General features: G+C 43.9%; 1 protein-coding gene across 2 annotated transcripts; it reads right to left on the reverse strand.

Annotated features, from left to right (window-relative positions):
* Positions 1 to 528: 528 nt before the first annotated feature.
* Positions 529 to 20,552, reverse strand: LGI2 (leucine rich repeat LGI family member 2). Of its 2 annotated transcripts, XM_052682432.1 has the most exons (8): positions 20,371 to 20,552; positions 20,151 to 20,222; positions 16,468 to 16,539; positions 13,057 to 13,128; positions 12,441 to 12,512; positions 11,253 to 11,422; positions 6,976 to 7,140; positions 529 to 4,421 (listed from the first exon to the last, which is right to left on the reverse strand). In XM_052682432.1, exons 1-8 carry the CDS (start codon positions 20,550 to 20,552, stop codon positions 3,604 to 3,606), a joined length of 1,623 nt encoding a protein of 540 aa, XP_052538392.1. In that variant the 3' UTR covers positions 529 to 3,603. The 2 variants fall into 2 exon arrangements, with proteins under 2 accessions (XP_052538392.1, XP_052538393.1); XM_052682433.1 differs by lacking the exons at positions 11,253 to 11,422; positions 12,441 to 12,512; positions 13,057 to 13,128; ... (1 more) ...; positions 20,151 to 20,222; positions 20,371 to 20,552 and adding exons at positions 5,989 to 6,066; positions 8,509 to 10,630.
* Between the last annotated feature and the right edge of the window lie 1,756 nt (positions 20,553 to 22,308).

Genomic DNA, 22,308 nt, shown 5'->3' on the forward strand with positions numbered 1-22,308 from the left:
GCATGCATTCACTGTTGGTACATCTATATTTATTTTTCAGTGTCAAAGTAAAGGCTGATGACTGCATAAAATTTAATCAATCTTAAGAGACCCCACAGTAAAGATGTGAAAGTCTGTGGATTACTTTCAGGGTTTGGTGCCCATCTACTCCGCATTTAAGAAACCCGCTTAAGTATCTTACGTTTTGAAAACGAGGATCTCTCGTGTTTGCGGTGAGGAAACACGAAAAAAATGCCTCATGCGAACGGCGGGACGCTGCAGCAGCTGCAGTGCGCACTCGGTAACACTAGAGGGGGTGTCCGAAAAGAGCGAGCGGGGAAACCACGGGCCGGGGATGCACGTCCGACTGAGCCTGGCACAGAAACTTCGGCTAAGAGCACAGCTAAGAGCAGAGGACGGCTTCGTTCCTTTCAACTCCCAGACCCCCACACCGCTCACGAAAGGCCCGGGCTGCTGGGACCGGGCTGAGCCCGGCCTGTGTGCCCGACAGCTCAGGGACGCTTAACAAACACGGCACAGCCCCGTCAGTCTCAGTAACTACATTTTATTCAAGGATGAAAGAGTACATACAGCGTCAGTAGCACGGAGTACATCACCTCTTTACTAAAAAGGGCCGAATTGAACACAGCCTTCATGTGCTCCCACTGCAGCAAGCACACTGTGTTAAAGCTACGTTGACAGCAACCACTGCTCTTTACAGAATTGTGTATTTTAGAACACGTCAAAAGTTACCAGTGGGATGTTCTGCCATCCTGTCTCACATGAGATTTTCTCACAGCTGCAGTCCGTTCTGGATATGCAAAGATTATTCGCTACTTGCAACAACTGCTTTACAGAACACAGGAGACAGAACTGTAGTCGCATTTGGAAAGGCAGAATTTAGGTGCTTGGTTGCTTCAGCCTGGGAGCAGGAAGGGCAGAGCGAGACTATGAGATGCTGTTAAGCCCTGAGGAATTTACCCTGCCCCCTTTTTCCCACCAACTGGTGCTGTTCCGTCCTCTCTCTGGATCTTCTCCTCTCTCTGTGCACTCACCCAGCAGCTCCTGCTCTGTCCTGAAGCACGATGCTGAGCCCAGCTCCCCAAGCCCCAGCAGAGCCCCTCACATCCATGGCAGCCTGCCCGCAGCATTCATTTCCCCCACTTTCCTCTCTGGTCCCATGCGAACGAGCCAGGCTCCTGCTGATCACTTCATCCTCTTTATTAAGCCCGTCTCTGTGGAGACCGTTTTAATTTAATTCAACTTGATAGCCGAGTCTCAAATCCCCTGGACTCCCTCACAACAGTACAATCTCCTGGTATTGGATACAAAAGCACTTTCTCACCGTCCTCTTGCTTCCCCTCAAATAGAAAATATCAAGATCCAATTTCTCTAAGCCAGCTTTTAGCTCTTGGATGTGTGCCATCAATGAGTGCATAGCACTAGCAGCGAGCCCTACAAGAAACTGCTGAGAAGTGCCCCTCCTCATCAGAATACGTGACTGTATTTTAACACGTTAGACAGGAAAGAAATAAAAAATGCCTTCCTACACAACTTAATGTGCTCGTCAGCCGTAGTGGCTGTATGAAGAGAGGCTTTTAAAAGCTAATGAGGAAAATGGTAAGATGTTTCGTTCACGTGAACTATTTCTTACTTTTGTGGCTTTGTTAGTCTGATCCTAAGAGAGGCATTGCTAGAACTTGGAGTGCAGAGCACCAACCAGTACTTCAGAGGCTGTATGGGCGGTACTGCCCATGTAATTAAAAATAAAACCAAAATGACCAACCGTACAGGAAGAAAATAACATGTAATTTAAGAACAGAATAAAATGAATTATATCTCTGACAGGCCAATAATAACACTTTGTTTCAGAGCAGCACGGCAAAACTTGGAGAAGGCTGCAATATCCCAGTCACTGTTAGTTGTGACTTCTCGTGGAGCCCTTCTGCACAATCCTCACCTGCAGCACTGTTCAACCTGGATATGGGAAAACCTGTGAGAACATCTCTGGTTTTAGTAACAAACCATGTTTCACATGTCCAAGGCAAAAACGTGAAGCTCACATAGCAAAGATGGTGAGATGTTCTCAAATACGGAAGAACAAAGGAAAGCTTTGTTTGCTCTGCTTCTTTTGCACCAAGTCTCCAAGGCAGAAATGCAGCAGCAAAATCCATGAGAAAATAACTTGATAAGCTACATGACATGAAAACACAAAGAAGCATAATCTATACATGGAAAAAAGAAAAAGCTTCTGTGTACAGCTGTGTTGGTTAGTATGTTAGAGAGCCTTTCAGGGAAAACAGATGCCAGCTGCTATCCCGACAGAGGCTCAGTGCACACCAGGACTGCCTTATTTAAGATGAATGAATGCCTTAGTCTGTAGCCACCCAAAATACCAAAGCAATGTGGTCCGTTCACATCCTACTGTTTAACCTGCAAGACCTCCAGCAGCATGGCAACCTGGCAAAAGCCTGGAGTCACCAAGAGGAAACTCTTCATCTTGGAGGCAGAAAACACTCTAGGTTGGAACAGCTCCAGTTGTCCTGGTTTCAAAAGATTTGGTGATATTGAAGTCATATCTGGTCCTCGGCCAGGAGGACTCCCCAGATACAGCTTGTGATGAATGAAACCTGAACTTATTGCTTGTGAGCTGTGCTGGAGGAAGAGCTCTAGGGAATAAATCATCTCACTGCGTAGAGGTGAGGTGCAGCATGGAGAACACAAATGTATGTTACAGACTCAGTTTAAGCTGTGCCTCATGGAAGAATAAGTCAACTATCTCCTTGCTAATACACCCCAATCTACTGGAACCATCAAGAAGAGATTGAACTAGGTCATTCTGGAACACCTATTAGTACACAAAGTGGACTCAATCTGCAGTCTTTTCATTCATGGCACCAACCAGACCTCTGTTAGTTTCTGTCTATATTAACTTGTTAAGATCACACAGTCTGGAAGTGACATACCTTTATTTCCTGGCCATCCAAGTACTCTGGGCTGAGCTATTTGCTACGCACAATTTGTTGCTGAAACACTGATTAAGAAAAGAAAGATAGTAACAGATTTTGACTTTCTGCCTCATCTGCAGTGAGTTAAAACCTCCTGGTCTTGTTATAAACACAAATAGATGCAGATTTTGAGAATAGGGCTCAAGTAACCAGAATAAAACACGTTCTGGAATGTTGCCATTTGCTTTTACAATTCATCAGCAACCATAAAGAACTGCCTCTAATCTTAAAACCTTTACTGAGATGTTAGTTTAAGACTCAAAAGCATTTCTGCGCCTTGGCACAGAAATGGTACGGCTTCCTTGCCCCTTTCTCTAAGAGATGCTCAATTTACAGTATTTTCCTGGATAGAATTCAGATCATTTTCTAAGATATCAAAATTAATGCTAATGCACTGCACTCTCCTCTGAATGGCTGCAGGTTGCAAAGTGTCTTTGAAAAAATATAAAACAGACATGTCATGCAGCAATCAAGTAAATGCACTCCCTGATTAATATGCAAGTTTTAAAGTTCAGAAAATGTCATCATACTCCATAGGTGCAGCCTGTTCTTGGAAAGGTCTCTGTTTTGCTTGTATACAAATGTCATTCTACAAGAATTTCATTCCAGCAGCTTTTCATAAACTCAAGTCAATGATTATATGTTCAAATATTTGTGTGTTTCCTTTAAAACTAGAGGCAAAGAAAAAATCTCTTCGATCTGTTGACACAGCTGTGAAAGAACGCGGCGCTTGCACATAGATTTCTTTAAACAGCCTAAAGAGCTTTTTTTCACCATCCCACTGGTATATCTGGGAGAAGGTATAGTCACTTCCCAGGGCTAGGTAGTAATTATTCTTAAAGGAGAAAGGCTGCAGCGTCATGGCTCCTCGGGATGGAAGAGCCTGAATCTCCACAAACTGTTTGCTGTTCCATTTCATAACTCTGGAGTCCCCAATGAATCTTGTGAGTGTTATGTACAGGTTGTTTTGCATCCTGAAACTCTTCACAGCCAGAACGTCTTCCATGTTGGGGATTTCACCATGCGGGACAAACTTCTTTGAAGCTTTGTTCCACTGGAGTATAATGGGAACCTGTGAGCGGCTAGAGAGGATCAAATGTGATTTCCCATCTATATCAAGAAACTCAGCATCGGTGTCCCTGAACCACTCATGAAGGGACTGGTATGAGTAAAATCCTTTGTTATTCCACTTGTACACTGTTGACAAACCTGCTTTGGAGCTATCTGCTATGACAAAAAACATTTCACTGTCTATCTCAAAAAGCTCTATATCATTTGGCTTGGAAATGCGAGATACTTCAATATCCTGGAACTTGACAAACTTTGTCCAGCTCTCATCATACTTGTAAATGTGTGAGCCACCAAAGAGCTGTGCCACCACCACAAAGACTTGGTCACCAACAAGAATGGCTTTACATCCCACTATGGACTGACCTAATGTCCAAAGAAAAGAAAAACACACGTTAGCACAGTACAAAGCACCCTTTAGACCACAGAGACATCACCACATCACCCTTTGCTCTTTTAAATCTTTATCTCATAATCTGTCTTTTGCTATGCACTCTCAGAGCTTCTTTTCTTGCTTCCTTCCCCCCCCAGTACCTGGACAGATGATTTCAAATCACACCCCTCAAGGTGTGCAAGTTCCTCTTCATCCAAAATACGTTTTCTTTCTCTGTCCAAATATGTACTCCCTATTATCCAAAACAATTATTTGATCCAGTTTTTATTACTCAAAATAACGAGTTATCTCCTGACTCAGCAAGAACTTGAAATTCTTTTATTCATAAGAAATCCACATTTCTGGTTTAACCAGAAAGATGAAATATATTCTGTTTTTCTTGAGGAGTCACAGCCAGCTTTTTGCCACTGTAAGTAGAAATACTGTGGATATAGCCCCTGACAGCAAGAGGAAAAAGATAAATCTAACCTTGTTGTTTGTTAAGCATTTAAGCATTCCTGAAATTTTAGATTATATTAAACTCAGAATATTTAGGACTACTGCAGTTATGATCAATTTTGTAATCTCAAGTCACTAGACAAAATCTACACCAAAAGGTAATAACCAAACTGTATGAAATGATCTGCTGCAGCAAAGGAAGTCTTCTCTGAAACACAGTTTATGTAGTACGACATCTGCACAGACTCCTCTGTACTTGCTTTACTGCAGTCATTCCAACAGACACGTGTTGACACCATAGTTGACCCCTACCCACTGCTGTTTCACAGCTGGTCTGTGATGAACTATCATCCTTCCAGAGCCAATAATGCTGGAGGGATAGGATTAATCTTGAATACCATAAGATATCTGCAGTGTAGACAGGAATACTCAAGCTGATTATCCAGTTTCTTTCTGGTCTAATTTAGTCACAGAATACTCTAGTGAAGATTTTACCCAGCCTGTAGATATCTTCTTTAGGAGAGGATATCAAGATCTATTTCCCTATGTACTGAGTATAAACATAATTCTCCACAACTGGTTTAGGTCCACACTGCAAAGGGCTAAACTCCGACTAGTGTATAGCAAGTAGCAAAACTGCCCACAGCATGGATAGCCTGCTCCTGAGCCTTGCAAATGCTCTTTAGGCTCCACAAAAAGCTCTATGAATGCTTGAGCTTTCCAGCTCTCTTACATATCAGAGTACAGAGCTTAATCTGAGGCTTCCTAGGAATGCAGGAGAGTCATTTCAGAAATGAGTTTTGACGCATGTTCTGGGTATGGAGGTAGGGAAAAAGTTCTGAGGAGAAGTGTCTCCTAACTATGTCATTCACAGGAAGACGAACTTTGGAAATGACTCTCAACTTCGTTTCCAGAGCTGTTCTGGAGCTCTGCTAGCTACCTTTAGCCCACCTTCTTCTTAATTAAATTCACTGGTTCTTATTTGCCCTTCATCTACCAAAACGCAATGAAAACCTAAGAATACAATTTTTTTCATTTCCAAAATTTCCTGACACAGAAGTGGAATGTTGTTAATTTTCCCAAGTGACACACACAGCTGACCTGAACAAGCTGGTGCTTGCTGCCTTTGCAGACACTTCAGAACAGCAGATGAGAACACTGTATACTCTGCTTCCAAAACTTGAAAGTGGAAAAAATAATCTATTATACAAAGCAAAGAACAGAAGGGAAGGATGCTCCATGGATAAATTTAGCCCTTAAGTTTTCAGACCCAACAGGCTGAAATAGGAGGGAAAGAGCATGGTGTATGACCAAGATCTAAAGACTCTGCTCCTGCTGCAGACAGTTCTCCTGAGCAGCATGCTTTACGCAGCCCTACTTGAGCAGGGAGCTGCACCAGATGAACCGGGGGTCCCTTCCCATGTCAGCCATTCTGCGATTCTGTGACTGAGCTCCATACAGCACTGCCAGCGTCATTAGGAACAGAATGGTTGTTAGCATTAGAAAGTAACCAGACATCAACACTGGCTTTTTATTTGGTAAGTAATCTGGCCAAATTCATGCAAATTCAGCGTTTTGGTAAAACATGGAGGCTTTACAGTACAGCTGTTAAATTAATAACCATGGTTTTGATATATCTATGTTCTCTTCAGTTGTGAAATAAGCCCAGCCTGTCTAGATGCACCCTTCAGACCCATTTCCTTCTACTTGCAGTAGAATATTTTTATCTTCTTTTTCTTTCTGCATGTACTTGGTAACAGCAAGGGCTCTCTTAACCTATCCTTTAAGTTACAGTGTGATTCAGGCAGTGAATATCTGAGCCGGGCCATCATGTTACATTCACAGGAAGTATTTGTGCGTCAGAACAATTTACAAGTTCAGACTGAAAAAGCCTAGTCTGTGTGCTACAGCAAGGTTAATCATGCATGTAAGAACAAAGTGCACTACTCATTCACGTCCAAATATTGCATACTTTAATTGGATAATTTCAACATGACGTAGGATGGAAACTAACTGCTCCCATCTATGAATCTCACCTTTGTGAACTGCCAATAGTTCATCACCACTTAGAATCCCAGAGTTAGTTACCTGTGATGTTGTCATAACTCCTGAAATTCATTTCAATATGATCCCACTCGAGCACCATGCAGTTCTCCATGCTGGGCTGTGCAATGGCTACAAACACATCATTTTTAGAGTTGAATGTATCCACTGACACTGACTGGTAGGGCAAAATCTGGTGAACAACAAAATCTAAAAAAGCACATTACAACAGTTAGGATACATTCTTGCTGAAAATGCAAAATAAGTAGTAGTTGATTACAAACAGCAAATGAGTGATATATTCTGAATTCTATATAGGCCTATGATGGAAGTGTCAGTGCTCACGTTAGGCATGCAGCAACAGGGGAAAGCGTCTTCTTGCTTTAAGCATCCCTAAACTGTCCTCTGGAAAGAGAGTTGTAAAGGAGATCAAGCAGGTAAATAATGTCAGAATTTCAGTTTCCCAGCTAGGCTGGCTGGTATCCTTGAAATCAGGATACATTCAAACAGTCACATGCCACCAAAGAGAAGACTCTTTCCCCACAGCTGGAAGTTGCTTTCCCATCAAGTCAAATGGCCTTGGTAGAATCATTTTCAAGCTGAGAGCCAGCAACTTCCAGCTGAAGTCCAATAACTTCTTAAGACATGCAAATTTAATCACTAGCAATTTGTGTTACGCTAAACCAGGCAGAAAGTGAAATAATATCTGAAGTTTGCCTGGGGACAACCCCATTTTGGCTAGACGATAGATAAAATGGTGTAATCAAAATCTCAGTTAACGTAGCGTTTTATGGGGCATTGTAAAGTAGTTTAAGCATAAAATACAACCAACCTTCAAATTACTATCCAGTGGAAAACTTAATCTAAATACTAAGACTGAGGAGTTGGAGCAATCTGTAAAGACCAGCCCAAAGTTCAAGATTTTTGCTCAAAAGCCAAGCGCCTGCAGATTTAGTCCTAAAATTCATATTGAGCTAAGTCAGTACAGAGCCAGCCTGGGGCAAAAAAAGGAAACCCTGAAATTGATATTTGGCCTAAAACTTGGCAAAGTCATCATTATCAGAAAAAGAAATAAATATAGCAGAGTTGACAAAGAAAAGCCAGCACTTCAAAGGTACTTTGGCCTAGGAGGTACCAGAAGACCTGCATGGAATTTATGTAGATACAAGCATACAGAAAAGGAAATGAACATTCCGCTAGGATAGAGTTTCTCTGAAGAACCAGACATTGCCTGCTTGAAGTTCCATTTGCTACATGCTTCCACCATTCACTCGTACTTTTGAAGGGCCTGAGCATTCAGGGATTTTGGGATTTCTAATCAAGTCCTCACTTTGGTCCCTCAGTCTGGCATGTTAAGAAATACTAGTTTTTCAATTAAGAACTCTTTGTCTCTGCATGCATGAAAGCTTTTGCTCTTGAGGAGCTTGTTCTGGAGAACAAAGACAGATGACAACCATCACACAAACACAACAGGTTCCAGAGCTGCAACAGAAACAACAGTCACTATTCTGTGAGGGTCTGCTACAAGCAGAGCATGGGATTGACACAGCAGTGCAAATAGGAAAACAAGAAAGTTACCTTCATTCCCACTGGAAAAACAAAAAGACTGGGAAACACCAACAACAAATTTTGCAGAAAGAAGAAGTGATAAATCATAAGAGGTAGCAAAGGATGGGACAGAAACAGATGTAGTCAAAGAAAATTGAAACATTTTTAAAATCTTGAGGGGAAAAAAGCATAGCTCTAACACTGAAAAAGATATCTCAACAGTTTTGAAGCACTTTGAGGAAATCTGCAAATTAAAACAGACCAGTTTGTGAGTTAAAATCCGTTGCTTGTTCAGAAATGATTCAGTGTTAACACTGCTATTTTTACTTGCACCTGTCATTGGGCTCTTTATGGCACTGCATGACTAAAAACGGGTAACTAAATCAGACATAATCAATTAAAAAACAGTAAACCAAGCTGTAAATACCAGACTAATGTGGAACACAGTTACACACTAAAGAGATGTTGACACATCAGGCTTGCCAAAAATTTAGGCCTTAAAGGCAATAGAAGTGCTAAGATTGCTTTCAAGTCTCCTGAAAGTAAGTACACATTCCCTCAAGGGGCTTATAGCCAAACCATAGTGCTGCTGGATACATCTGTAGGAGAAATAAAAACAAACAAACAAACAAAAAAAACCCCAAAGTGAAATGGATTAACCGGTTTCATGATGCAAGCTGTGAGAAATGGGAAAGACAAGATGGTACAACTGCAAGAGTTAGAAGTGCAGGTCACAGGCACTGTCAATAATTTTCACAGTAAGTGACCAAGCATTTCATCTTCTGGATTTTCTTTAATTTGGCAGCACTTCTTTACATCTCCCTTTCTGTCACCACCAGTTCAGCAGATGCAATAAGCCAATGGAGCTGACGAGAAAATACTTTACCAAGCAAACTCCTTCATTACCACATCCTACACCCAGTCATGCTGAACACACCAGTCCTCAGGGAATGAATGTGGGCATATTTTGTCTCCCTCCAGATCTGGGGGAAGCAAGGGCAGAGAAGGGAAAGGCAGTTGTGACCTAACATAGGCCACCAGCAAGTCCACTGCAGGGCTGCAGTTCACAGCAAGGTAGTGACTGGTTCAATGCATGGCACGTGATGCTGTCTGAAATGACACAGTCCTGAAGACTTACATTTACACTCTATTTGATAGTCTCTTATAGGTCACTTCTGTATGAATGCTATCCCTCTCAGATGCTCTGTAAGGATGCTGAGGCCCCACTGCTTCTACACCTTCACTACAGACCTGAGCTCCAGACTGCTGTCTGCTCTCAGGCCAAGCAGGTTAGGCACAGTGTCCTCGTCTGGTTGGAAAACATCTTTTATACTATCTGAAGAGTATGTTATATCCATATGCCTGCGGCTAGAGCATAGGTGGCCTTTGAATAAAAACATTCGCTGTGCAATCCTTGCACCACATAACACCTTAGCTTCCCAGCAAAATCTACAGCACGTGATGTTACACTTATGCTCAGTGAAATTTCATTTATAGCAGACAAAGAGACTAACTTTATGGATGAATTTAGCCTGTAGCCATTTCAGTTCGTATCTAGACGTCAGCTATCTAGACGCAAAGAAATGACACAGTATAGAGAGGTTAATTTAGGTCTGAGGGCCAGGAAGATAAGCAAGGATTGTTTTCCCATACTGTCAGTGCTGTGCAATTTCTTAAACTAGATTCTTAAACTAAAATGAAGCTTACTTTTACACCTTATTTCTGCACCTCCATGGATTTACAGACACAGTAACCCGGGCAAAGTTCTAAGCTACATTGGTCACCTGCATTTGACATCCTTTTATGAGGCACATTATCATGCTTTATCCCTGCTGCTCTTCTGACATATTTTTTAATTTTTAATTTATTCTCTTTCCCTTTAAATATTGCCCTTGGATTACCATTCATATCGTGTCCCGAAACTTTATTTTATATTACTAGTAATATAAAATTCTCTACTGTCTCTTAATGATGAAGACTAATTTGATGACAGATGAAAGAACTTGAATGCCTCTGATATTACTGTATAGAAAAGAAAAGGCAAAGTGCTGACATGATATACAGGAAACATGAAAACAATACCTGCAGCTGATATTCTCAGTTGTATGATGTGACTACATTTAAATACAGGCAACTGCTGCTATCTGGTCATGAAATATAAGCATACCCACATGCAAGTGTCTCTTCACTTCGGTCTGCATGCTTTACATTACCTAAAATAAAAATCAAGAACCTAAACAAGACAGTACTCGGAATATTATTGGACATTTATCTCCAATTTAATGGAGTACCATAAAGAACAGCTGGCAGTATTGTTGCCACATTTGGTGATATTAAATTGTGGTCTACTGAATAAAGGTAGCAGATATAGCCAAATCATTTGAACTTCTCATCATTGCTTTCTGTGAAGCAAAAAACGTTTTAGGAAGTTCATCTGACATAACTATATGGCCTTATTCCATACAATAGAATGCATGCTGTGATGAAAATTAGGTCACTGGCAAGCCCTAAGACTTTAAGAATAAGCAAGACTTTAAGAATATGGCTACTCCCAACCCTTCTCCCATTATCACTTAATCTCAGTAAAAACTGTACTTTGGCTTCAAAATGTAATTTTCTCATTTTATGCTTGTTCTAGTATACCACGGTGCTTTGTATGTTACCCTTTTTTCTCTTCCTCCCACCATGTCATGCTCACAGAGGTGCTGTAGTGTAATATACACCTCTGATATTTAGCTATTTGTAGTGTGCTTAGAAATGTACATTCTGAATACCTGTAGTGGTGCATTCATAATCAAAACTTGTCACATCATTTAACTTCTTATCCTGATATTCTGCTGGACCAATACAGAGGACATCAGAAACAGTGGAATTTGTCATCTTTAACCACAAAAACAACCACTTGGCTTTGCAGTCACACTCAAATTTATTTCCCCTTAAATCTCTAAAAAACACACAAAAATAAACATATTTGAAAAGGTTGATAGCAGTATGAACTTACAGAACTGTTAGCACCTTGACATAATGAACTTAAAACACAACTCTGATATGTTTTTGAAGTGAGAGGAGGAAAGACTTCTTAACGTGTTCTTAATACCTACGCTCATTCACTGAAGTGTTCACCCTAGAAAAACAGTTTCAGTCTAGGAAATAAGCCCAGGTACAATGCTAGCAATAAAAGCACTGTGATTCATGTAAAGTCACCCCTGTTTACAACTTTTCAAAGGATTAGGACTAGAGCACAATAAATCCTCACAGAGCACTTGTCTGCTGCAAGTCTGCATCCCATCATCTACTGCTGGCACACACAAATCCCACCCCTTCACTGAACTACCCAGGCACCTTTGGTGAGCAGGATGGTCTTGCTGGTATAATTTCTGTGCAGATGTAAATACAGATGTAAGGCTAGTATTGTTAGAGTCAGTCCTGATGTGGAGTCTAACTTACTAACAGCTTAACGGTAGGGGCAGCTTAACTAACGTGCCCAGTCTTCAACCCCATGGCAATTCTTGTGGCTACAATCTTTAGTTGAGAGAGCCAGGCCAAAAACAGGAAGCTGACTAGCAGCATAGCTATACATGAAAACACTGGCAGTAAGACAGCAATATGCTACAACTGCGTGAAAAAGTATATTTGTAAATTAACACCTTCAACTAAAATAATCTCATGGAATACTTGCAACATTAACAGAAAAAACTATTCAGAGAAATTGCTGTCATAAAATTAATTGTCCATTCCACTAAAAAAAAAAATATATGCAAAACATTTGTTTCTCAAATCAGTGATTTGAGAAACAGCAGTCATTTTGGAGAAGTCCATCAAGTAAATAATATTAAAATGAGAAAAGACAGAACAACAAAGTGCACATTTACATACACAGCACCACACAAATGCAGAATTTAAACTGCAGAGCAACAGAGTGATAGTAGCAGGAGGTCAACAGAAAGATTTTCATGACTTACAGTTCAATTAGAGAATCTAAATCACTGAAGACATCCCTTGGCAGAGTTTTCAGATGGTTATTGGCCAAAGAACTAGAAAAGAAAGTTAGAGCTTAGTATCATCGTTACATCATCTCTCATACCATCTTGTTGACACCTGTTAAGTCTGAACTCACCTACAAAATGTTAATTATGGGATACTTTCCAGTCACCAGCATTGTTAATAACTACCAGGAACACGCATGCATTCATTATACTTATTTAAGAATGGTGATTCCTTGAAGAATATGAAGCTGATGCAGAAGTAAAACATATAAAGCTGTTTTATTGGGTGAAATGTAACAGAGATCAATGACTGAACATGCTGGAGAAAAAGAGGAATGTTAACTACAAGTACGTAACACCACAGTGGCACCGCTGGCAGCACCCACAGGCAAGGGTTGTACCCCAGTGAGACCTGTGAGCATGCACAGGCAGCTGGATGTGCTGCAGTGCTGCCTGAGCAGGCATTTTTTAAAGGTCACTTCTTAATTTATAGAAAGCACATTACCAACAGTCAGAGGTGTTGGCTTGAAAACCATCTATCGCGAGGAAGAGTTGTGCTCCAGTACAAATTTCTAAGTGTTAAATAACTTACAGGTGGGTCAGGTCTCGAAGGCCACGAAATGCATTTCTTGATATGGTTTCTATTTTGTTTCCTTCAATGAATCTAAGAAAAAAAAAAAAAAAGTACTTTAGAAGACTTCAAGTAACATTATGAGCACCATCAGTGCTTTAGCCTACGTCCACCAAACTCTGCAGGCTCCTGCGTAGCCCCTTCAGACTTAGACTGGGGGAAGTCTCAGTGGAGTTGTCACCTTTCCTCTGGCGTACTGCAAGAAGTAAAGCATGTAGCACAAGGGAGAGCAAGTGACACAAATATGCAGTAGCAGAGAAACAAAGCGAGCAAAGCAAAAACCATTATTTCATTATTTCTTTGTTGCTTAATTCTTGTGGAACGTGCTGTATGAGCAAAGAGACTTGAGTAGGAGAGACTTCTGAGATGGACTTAAAAGCTCAAGTCCTGCCTTCCTCAACAACCTAAATACTGAAATGACAGGGCAGCACAGAGGTGCCAGTGTTGTGCAGGGTGCAGATGGACACTGCTTGCGAGTTCGTGCCTGAAGGGATGGTGCCCACAGCCCAGAGGGCTGCATATGCAGTGCCACCTTCACACTCACAGAACCAGAAGGCTCTCTGCTGCAGTCACTGCTGTCACATGAACCCCAGCAATATATTGGCATTCCAAGCCCAAAGTCTGCCTATGTGGCAAGACCTCTCCTGAAAGCCTTGTGTCTTCTTGCTGCCATGTTCCAGTACCCTCCAGCCAGGACATCACCTCTGCAGGGCTCCTTAACACACACAAGTCCTAGCCCTGCGTGCTGGGGGAACTGATAGCCACATATCGATTGCAGGAGTATGCTGCTCATCCTGACTGCATGTCAGCATTTAGAAAAAGAGCTGACATTTGAGCATCCTGCACCTAGAGCACTTGAGGACACATTCATAAATGCACCATCAGTTCTGTAAAGTGGCTGTAGCCAGGTGGCCATCAAGATATTGCATGGTACAGATGCATCTGGATGAAGAAAGCTGCATACTGACTTCAAAAACAGTTTATGAGACAAGAGTATCTCCTTCCCCTCTACAGGCCCTTGTTTGCCACCCAGGAAGACAGAGGAAAAATGTTGTGAGTCAATGTCATTTCTTGAGTGAGTCAAGAAGGGGCTGCAGCCTGCAGTGGAATGCAGGAGATGACAAAAGCTCTGTTTAGATAAAGCCAAAATCCTTCATGAGTTGACTGGCATCCTCACTGCACGCAAAGGATGCAGATGATGAAGTACTGCATGTGAATGGAGGGCGTCAGTTATGGGTCAACCATACTCAGTTACAAGGCAGCCTGGAGACATGAATTCAATCCACAGAGCACAAAGCCACAGTGCTCCCTCACACAGTACTCAGTACACAGTCAGCTTGTCGGACAGTGCAAATAAACACTGAACACAGTGCAACAAGATGGTGGAAATCTGGGCTGGGAGTCAGTAAATTTGTTGGATTTCTTTGCAACCAAATCCAGTCTCAAAGGACTGCTACCCTGGGAACGGCAGCAAAGCTCCCACCTTCATCAGACATTTTTTGTCTCAACTCTGCAAACGTAGCTGGGTAGATTTGAAGGTGCATGAAATACCATCATCAGCTTTGTGAGTGCAGTGTGACACAGCACAAGAGCCGCTCCTGCTAAGGGATATACAGGTATCTGCTGCAGCTGCTCCCCTGCTGCTCTTCATTTGGAAACTGCTCGGTACGCAAAGAGCCTTGATCGTGTTCATCAGCAGTGTCTTCTTCTCTGTAAGGTCTGATCATTGGTAACTGAGAGACATGAGTTATTACAATTGTAATGATGTTACCATCTGTACAGCTGGAAGAAAAAAAAAAAAAAAAGGAAAGGAAAGGCCACTCACTCATGTACAGTTCCCAAAAGACACAGGTGAGATTTGCTGCAAGAGGAAGCGCCCTAGGGACTCAGCTGGGAGGATGACCACAACCATTAACTGAGACCAGTTAGTTGGCTGTTACTAAAAGAAATTGAATCTCCAAGGCTTTACCAGTCTTAATTCTGTTCCCTGGTTTGCAATTAGCAGCCAGGGACAGAAATTGTCCCTTAAATGAGATGAGGAGGATCAGAGGTCTCTTCTTTCAAACAGAGGTCTGGCCACAAACACCAGTGCAACAGCTATTGCAGTGCATGTTGTTGTGGCAAGGCTCCATTTTAGACTCATCACCGCTTCAAAGCCTAAGCAAGTCATCACTGAAACAACATCAAAATATTTGCAGGGTTTTCTTCTCCTCCTTTTTACCAGCATTCTGCAAATTACTTTCTTTTTTTTTTTCTCCTGTAGACACATGTAAAAGAGAATGATTAGATAACTACCACTCAAAAATCGTGAGCTGAATCGTAGATTCCAACATATGCCACATACAATTATCCTCTATTTCTTGGTCTGCTAATTCTACCGGTGGCTGCTTCTCCTGTATTAGATCATTAGTCCTCAATGCACCCCAACTTCATCCTACTTACCTGAAGGACTTTAGCAAGAGTCAGTTTTATGAGCATTGGTCTTCCTTTAAACAAAGGCAATTGTTTTCCACAGCAACCTTTCAGCACAGAAAGGTGGGTGGAAAGATGAACTTTCTTTCAGATCATATTCAGAGTTTAGAACATACCAGCTCGTGTCCGGTAACACAGAGAAATGGCAGTCCTTTGGAGTATGAAGTGAGGACAACCTGGTACCAGGGCTATTACTTTTTTTAAAAGAAAAAAGGGTGACCTAAAAAAAGAAAACAAAAAAGATCGCGAAATGAAGATAACGTAAAAATCAACGGAGAAGTGAACTAAGTTCAGAAAAGGAAAGTTAAAATAAATTTAAATAATAATGTAAATAATTACAATAATTTCTCTTATATGAAATATATATTGATATATTCATATATTCGTAATTATTTATAATATAAAAAAATGAATGCCACGGGCATTAAATGGAATGTCAGAACAAAGACAAAGTTGAAGAGGAAAGCTGGGGAAAGAGGATCAGTACGGTAATCAGGGCTGTTCCGGGCAGTACACCAACGCCCTGCAACTCCTCCTCAGGCTGTCAGCAGGCCACGGGAGGCTTCACCGCCTCTCCTGAGATCCAAACTCCTTGAAAGTGATGGCACTGTTTTGTGAAGCCGGGACAAGCTCTTGCTCAGCAACGTTTTTTCAATGTACTGTAATTGCACAGAGCCATCTTGCACTCACAGCATATACTAAAAATCCACTGCAACCTCTGAAAAATGGTGAGCAACCATAAAGGACATTCGCACAGAAATGGAACATCAATCCATCATCCATCTCCCCTGCTTCTGGTAATCACAGTAAAGAGTAAGACTCCACAGCAGGAGTCTTGGTAACGTATCAAAACCCCTTGATTTATAATGGTCAGGTGAATACAAAAAATACTGAACTTACAGGTATTCTAGATGGAAGAGACCAGCGAAGGCATCATCTCGTATAATAGTAAAGGAGTTTGAGTTCAGCAAGCTGAAAACAGAGAGCAGGCAATGGGAAAGCATATTAAAAGCTGAAACACTGGATTATGCCAGTTGTGTTTATTGACTGTGACCAAACCCATCTTACTGACTCAAGCCCATATTGCCCCACCAATGCAGCACACATAAAATACTGCGGAATGGTCTATAAAAAATAAAAATCAAAGGCATAATGCGGTGCTAGTTAAAGTCCACACTCCCCAGGAAATATGTTCACTGTACCATTCATCTTGGCTACATACAGCCTAGCCCTGGATTGCTTTGTCCCCTAAGTAGGACAAGCTGTCCTTTCAGGGTAAGTCTGCTGTGTGTGGATCCCAGGTGCCCACAATAATCAAGACACACGGAAAATTTTCAGAGGCTCAGTGTTACTCCCCAGCTTCGAGAAGCGGTAAGCCCTTTTGTACAAGCACCAGCTTTCATTTAAGCAGTCTTGGTGCACTGGGGCTCACCTGTTCTCAGCTCACAGGGGACTTGCCCCAAGCTTGATCTGCAGTGTGGAAGGAAAGCACTCATTATGCACCACCCCACTGTCAGCTGCAAACTGATACGTGCCTGAACAGCCAGAGATAAAAAGCCACGCTGTCTCTGGGGAGCGTAACTGTGCGTCTGCATGCACCAAGGAGAAGGTCTCCTGGTGCTGCATTGCTTCCTCTGCAAACTTCAGGGTCAAAATGTGGTAGTGCTGCATTGAGCAGTTGTCACCTGAGCCAGGACAGCAAGGTAGGGAGAAGGAAGCTACAGAAAGGCTTGGCCAGCAAAGCTCCTTCTTTGCAGTATGAGAGCACAAAGGAGCACCAGACGCCTCCAGTGTCTACGGTCAAGGCACAGATGGCAATCTCGTTTGAAGAAAAAGCAAAACTTTCCATCCAGTCTAAAGATCAAATATTACTCAAAATAAATCATTTTTAGTAAAACTTCTGAATTTTCAGCTATGCACTAATTGCTTTACTACAGTAATTTATTAATCCTCCTTTTGTATGATTTTAGGCATTTTACTAAAATTAATTTTTAAGACTAATGAACACAAAATACAAACTTTCCCTGTGATCCTGGGTTATTATGTTAATACTAGACAAATACTTCTTAAATTATTCTGTACAAATCTAAGAAAGATTCAGGCTGCAATCAAAAAGAAATCACTGCATTCCTGCTTCATCATGGCTACTGTGACTGAAGATTCAGTCCTGACGTACAACAGTGCTCCATGCAGTGTTTAATTTTTCATCATTTAATCATTCCTTTTCTCCTGTTTGAAGGACAAACTCCTAAATTACACTGACCAACAAAATTTGTCAGGGGCTGGGATGATGATGATGGTAGTGGTTACAAACCCTTCGCACTGCAACAGAAATGAAAAGGGCAACTTCTGCTTTTCTCCAGCTGACCCTCCCTCTGTTAGCTCAATGTTTCCTCCTGGAAATCCTCCACATCTAGTGAGAGGAAGTAACCTTCCTCTGCTCTTCTTCCCTCCTCCTGCTACCACTGTCCAAACCAAAATAGATTCCCCATCTCCCATTTCGTACCCACCATTTTTCTCAAACCACTGTCAGGTTCATCTCTTTCCATTCCAAATAGCACAGGTCCTGCTGTTTCCCGCAAAGTCCTCCTGTCCTCTGTCCAGGGTTCTTTGCTGGTCATGAGCTCCCCCTAAAGCTTTGGTTTGGACTTTGGTTATGCTCAAACACCCTGGGGTAAATCCTCTATTGCTCTGAGGAGATCAGAGAAGGCACAGTACGAACATGCTATGCTTTTAGTCCTGATCTGTGCTTTCAACAAAAAGGGGGTGGGGGTCACCAGCCTCTCCTTTCCCAGGCAAGTTTTTCATGTGAGAAAGGTTACGGAATGCTTCATGTACTAGAGAAAACCTTAGCACAACAGTAATTGCCATTTTCCCATTAGCATACATTGGAATAACTATATTTAGAAATGAGGTGGTTAATTGCCCTACTTGCTCTTGCTTACTGTATCCTCTCACTCTAAAATTCAAGCTGACCAACTACCTCATCTCAGACTCCACTGCCTGGCGCTAATGAAAATGAATACCTTCATGGCACCTGGCCAAAGCTGAGCCAGAACCTGTGAAGACTCAGATTCTCAGGCCTTACAATCTAGTCATCTAGGTTGGAAAAGACACTCAAGATCACCAAGTCCAACCATCAACCTGACCTATCGAGTTCCATCATTAAAACACATCCTTCAGTGCCACGCTCACAGGCCTCTTAACCACTTCATTTGATGTTGACTCTACCACCTCCCCGTGCTGCCCAATAATTCTTCCTAATGTCCTCCCTAAACCTCCCCGGCACAATCTGAGACCATTTCCTTGCATCTCATCAGTTGTCACCAGAAAAAATAGACTGGTACAGTCCTTGCTGCACCCTCCTTTCAGCCAGTTGCAGAGAGCAATGAGGCCTCCCCTCATCTCCTCTTCGCCAGACCCATCAGCCCTGGTTCCCTCAGTCATTCCCCATAACTTGTTTTCCAGCTCCTTCACCAGCCTCATTGCTCTTCTGCACACATCTGAGCAACAAAACATCCTCTTTATAGCGAGGGGCCCAAAAATGAGCACAGTACTTGAACTGTGGCCTCACCAATGCTGCATACAAAAAGGCAGTCCCTGCCCTGCAGGCCTCCATCCCTCACCTTGCCCACCGCTCTGCAGTGTCTTTAACAAGGTGACATCCCTCTCCCTGGATGGTGAGCCAGACCTTCTGGAAGAAGGTGACCGGGCACAAGAGCACCAGGGCACTCCACTACCACATGCCCTTTGGGATTACCTCTTGCCAAGACCAGTTTTAATTGATTTCTCTGTGGCAAGCGTTCAGCCTCTATTTCTGGCAAGCCATGCATTTTCTCACCATATTTTTCCTCAGAGCACCCCTTTTTTACTTTGGGAGTAACCCAGTCCCTCCAGGGTGAGATGTTCAAGCTGGGGCTGTGCAGCTTGTGCAGGCACCCATATCTCTGCTCTGCCCTGCTCCTGCCTCCCAGGACAGCTGAGTGAAAGCCCATGGGAAACACTACATGACTGCAGCATGGGCACAACCATGGGACTGACCCAAGGTCACCAAGGAGCACTGGGAGGTATTGGAGGGGCCGGCCGCCCTGGAGGCCAGGTGCCAAACCTCAGTCGTGCCGCAGGCAGCACACACGCTGCTCTCCTCGGTTGGGCACGGGATGCTCCTGTCCCCAGCAGCCACGTCCCGTGCCGCGCTGAACTGCCCCGCAATGTCCCGAAGGGACGCCGGAGTCACCCGCACAAAACTGGGCCCACCGGCACAACCTGAGCGAGGGACAGCGCTCACGTGGCTCCAGGGGGAAACGCTGCCCTCAGCTTCTTTAAGCTGAAACTCAAAGTGGAATTCAGGACATCAAGGTAACACTTTTTCGCCTTTAGCGCATAACTACACGTTCTATGAACTGGTTCACGATGCTGTAGAAATACAGAAAATTCACGCCTGGGTTACCAAACGGCGGCTGTGCCATCGAGATGCACCGGCTGTGGCTTTACCTGCTGCCGCTCCTCCTAAAGGCGCGCCCGTAACGACATCGAGGAGCGGCGAGCAGGGCGCTAGCGAGATGCTTCAGTGCGATACTTACAGCAGCTGCAGGGAGGGCAGGTGGGAGAACATCCTGTCCTTGACTTCGGAGAAGGTCCCGTTCACCAGGCTCCTGGCGGAGGGAGAGAAAAGCCACGTTTGAGCCAGCGCGGGCTGCCGGCAGCCCCAGCGCGGCGCCCTGCCGCGAGAACCCCGGCGTCACGGCGAGCGGCACCGCCGGTTCCGCGCCCAGCAGACCCGCCCGCAGCCGCCGCACTCACAGCGAGCCGAGCCCGACGGGCAGGCTGCGCGGCGCCCCGGCCGCCCCCACGCACAGCGCCGACTCTCGCCAGCAGCTGCAGGGCGGCGCGCAGCGCGGCGGCGGCCTCCGCGGGGCGGCGGGGGGCGGCGGCAGCAGCAGCGCGGCGGCCCAGAGCGCCAGGAGCCGCAGCGGGCCCGCCATGCCCGCGCCGCCGTTGCCCGCCGGCCGCCCGCCGCCGCCTCCCGCGCCCTGACATCAGCGCGGCGCCGCCCCGCGCTGCGGGCCCGCCCCCCTCGTGGGAACGGGCAGGGGCTGCGTGCCGGCCCGGGGCGGGGTGGCGGCCGTGCTGCCTTGCTGTGGGGATGGGGAGTGGAAGCTGTGCTCTGAGGCAGCGGAGGTGTTAGGAATGCCCCGAGGGCTGACTCGGAAATTACTTCTGGCAAGTTGTTGAACGAGGAAAGCGTTTGGGGTCGGAAGGATCGTTTGTGCGATGTGCGGATCTCAGTATGTCTGCGGGGATTATGTCATTGGCAAGCGCGTGGAAACTGTTGCAAACCACGAGCCTCGCTGGGTTTTGCTGGTACAGCTGGGTGCCTTGTGCCGTCATTACAAAGAAAAGCAAAGAAGCAGGAATGCTACCAGCAGTACAGAAGGTGATTTTCCACTAGAGAAGTTGTGACAAGAGTTGTCCCCATGAAACACAGCTGCTGGGGCCATCTGGGGATGCCACTTCAGGATGACTTGGGCGCGTTCACAGAACCACAGCATGGCTGAGGTGGAAGGGCTCTCTCTGGTGCCACCCCTACTTCAGCAGGGACACCGGAGCAAGGTGCCCAGGGTCATATCTGGGTGGCTTCTGAGGATCTCCAAGAAGACCCACAGTCTGTGGGCAACCTGTGCCACTTCTCTGCCGCCTGCTCCCAGGTGTGTGCCCACTGCCTCTTGTCAGGAGGCTGAGGAGGGGCCTGGTGGCAGCGGGGTGCAGCAGGAAGACCTGTCACCTTAGTTAAGAAAGAGTGGTTGGTTCTGAGCACTCAGATGACAGAAACAGGTGCATGAGAGTATAGGAACGTAAATATGCATACACTCCCACCCCCATATAAATTTCCTTGAAAGAACATTCAGAAGTTTCTTGTTTTAGAAAGTGATATCTACTGTATTTGTACATAAAAATGAGCCCTACATAAAAATGAAATTCTCTCACTTCTGTGCGAAGGAAAAAGGCACTGGAACAGATCTCCAAAGAATTAGGAACAACACTTCCACATTCTGTGGCTTTCCTTCACACCTCAGCTCATAGATGTACGTGATTTGTTCTGTAGGCCTGCAGATGCATTCACCATTTAAGTCATGGCACAAATAAGTGCAGCCAACTGCATATGAATGCTTGTACAATCAGATACACATAGAGAAGATAGCATTTTAAATGGTAAAACACTCCTAGCAGCGTGCAGACAATACGTAAATGAGCTCAGTAAGAAAATTTGATCTGAGGCATGGGGTGCACAGGAGCATGCACAAGTGCAGTATGTATAAGGGCATGGTTCTCTGAGTAGTTGGGGTGTGGAAAACACTGATTCCTAGCTGAGAATGGCTCCTTGTGTTACTCTGGAGTGTTATCATCATCATTTCTACTAATGCAATGACTTCCTTTTCCAAAATCTCAGGTATATGTTGAATTGCAGAGATAAATGGAATCACATAAACATGGAGGAGCACATAAATATTAAAAGCATATCCAGATGTGAAAGTTGTCAGCTCCATTTCCTCAAGATAGGAAGGTGTTTCTCACACATTATCATTCCCACTTCTCAGTTCCTTTATCAAGTGTAATACCAATGTGAATCCTTTTGTTGTGTTTTGCTGGTGCTGGACAGTGGACAGAAGGCTGCTCATAGACTCATACAATCATAGAAGAATCATAGAATCATTCAGATTGGAAAAGAATTCAATGATC

The sequence above is a fragment of the Tympanuchus pallidicinctus genome, unplaced genomic scaffold (assembly GCF_026119805.1).
Source record: "Tympanuchus pallidicinctus isolate F22 unplaced genomic scaffold, pur_lepc_1.0 scaffold2, whole genome shotgun sequence".
Taxonomy (NCBI): domain Eukaryota; kingdom Metazoa; phylum Chordata; class Aves; order Galliformes; family Phasianidae; genus Tympanuchus; species Tympanuchus pallidicinctus.

Coding starts and splice junctions, on each gene's coding strand:
- LGI2 (XM_052682432.1), bottom strand. CDS start 20,552: ATGGCGGGCCCGCTGCGGCTCCTGGCGCTCTGGGCCGCCGCGCTGCTG. Junction 20,223..20,370: donor CCCGTCGGGCTCGGCTCGCT/GTGAGTGCGGCG, acceptor TCCCTCCGCCAG/GAGCCTGGTGAACGGGACCT. Junction 13,129..16,467: donor CTCTTCCATCTAGAATACCT/GTAAGTTCAGTA, acceptor TTTTTTTCTTAG/ATTCATTGAAGGAAACAAAA.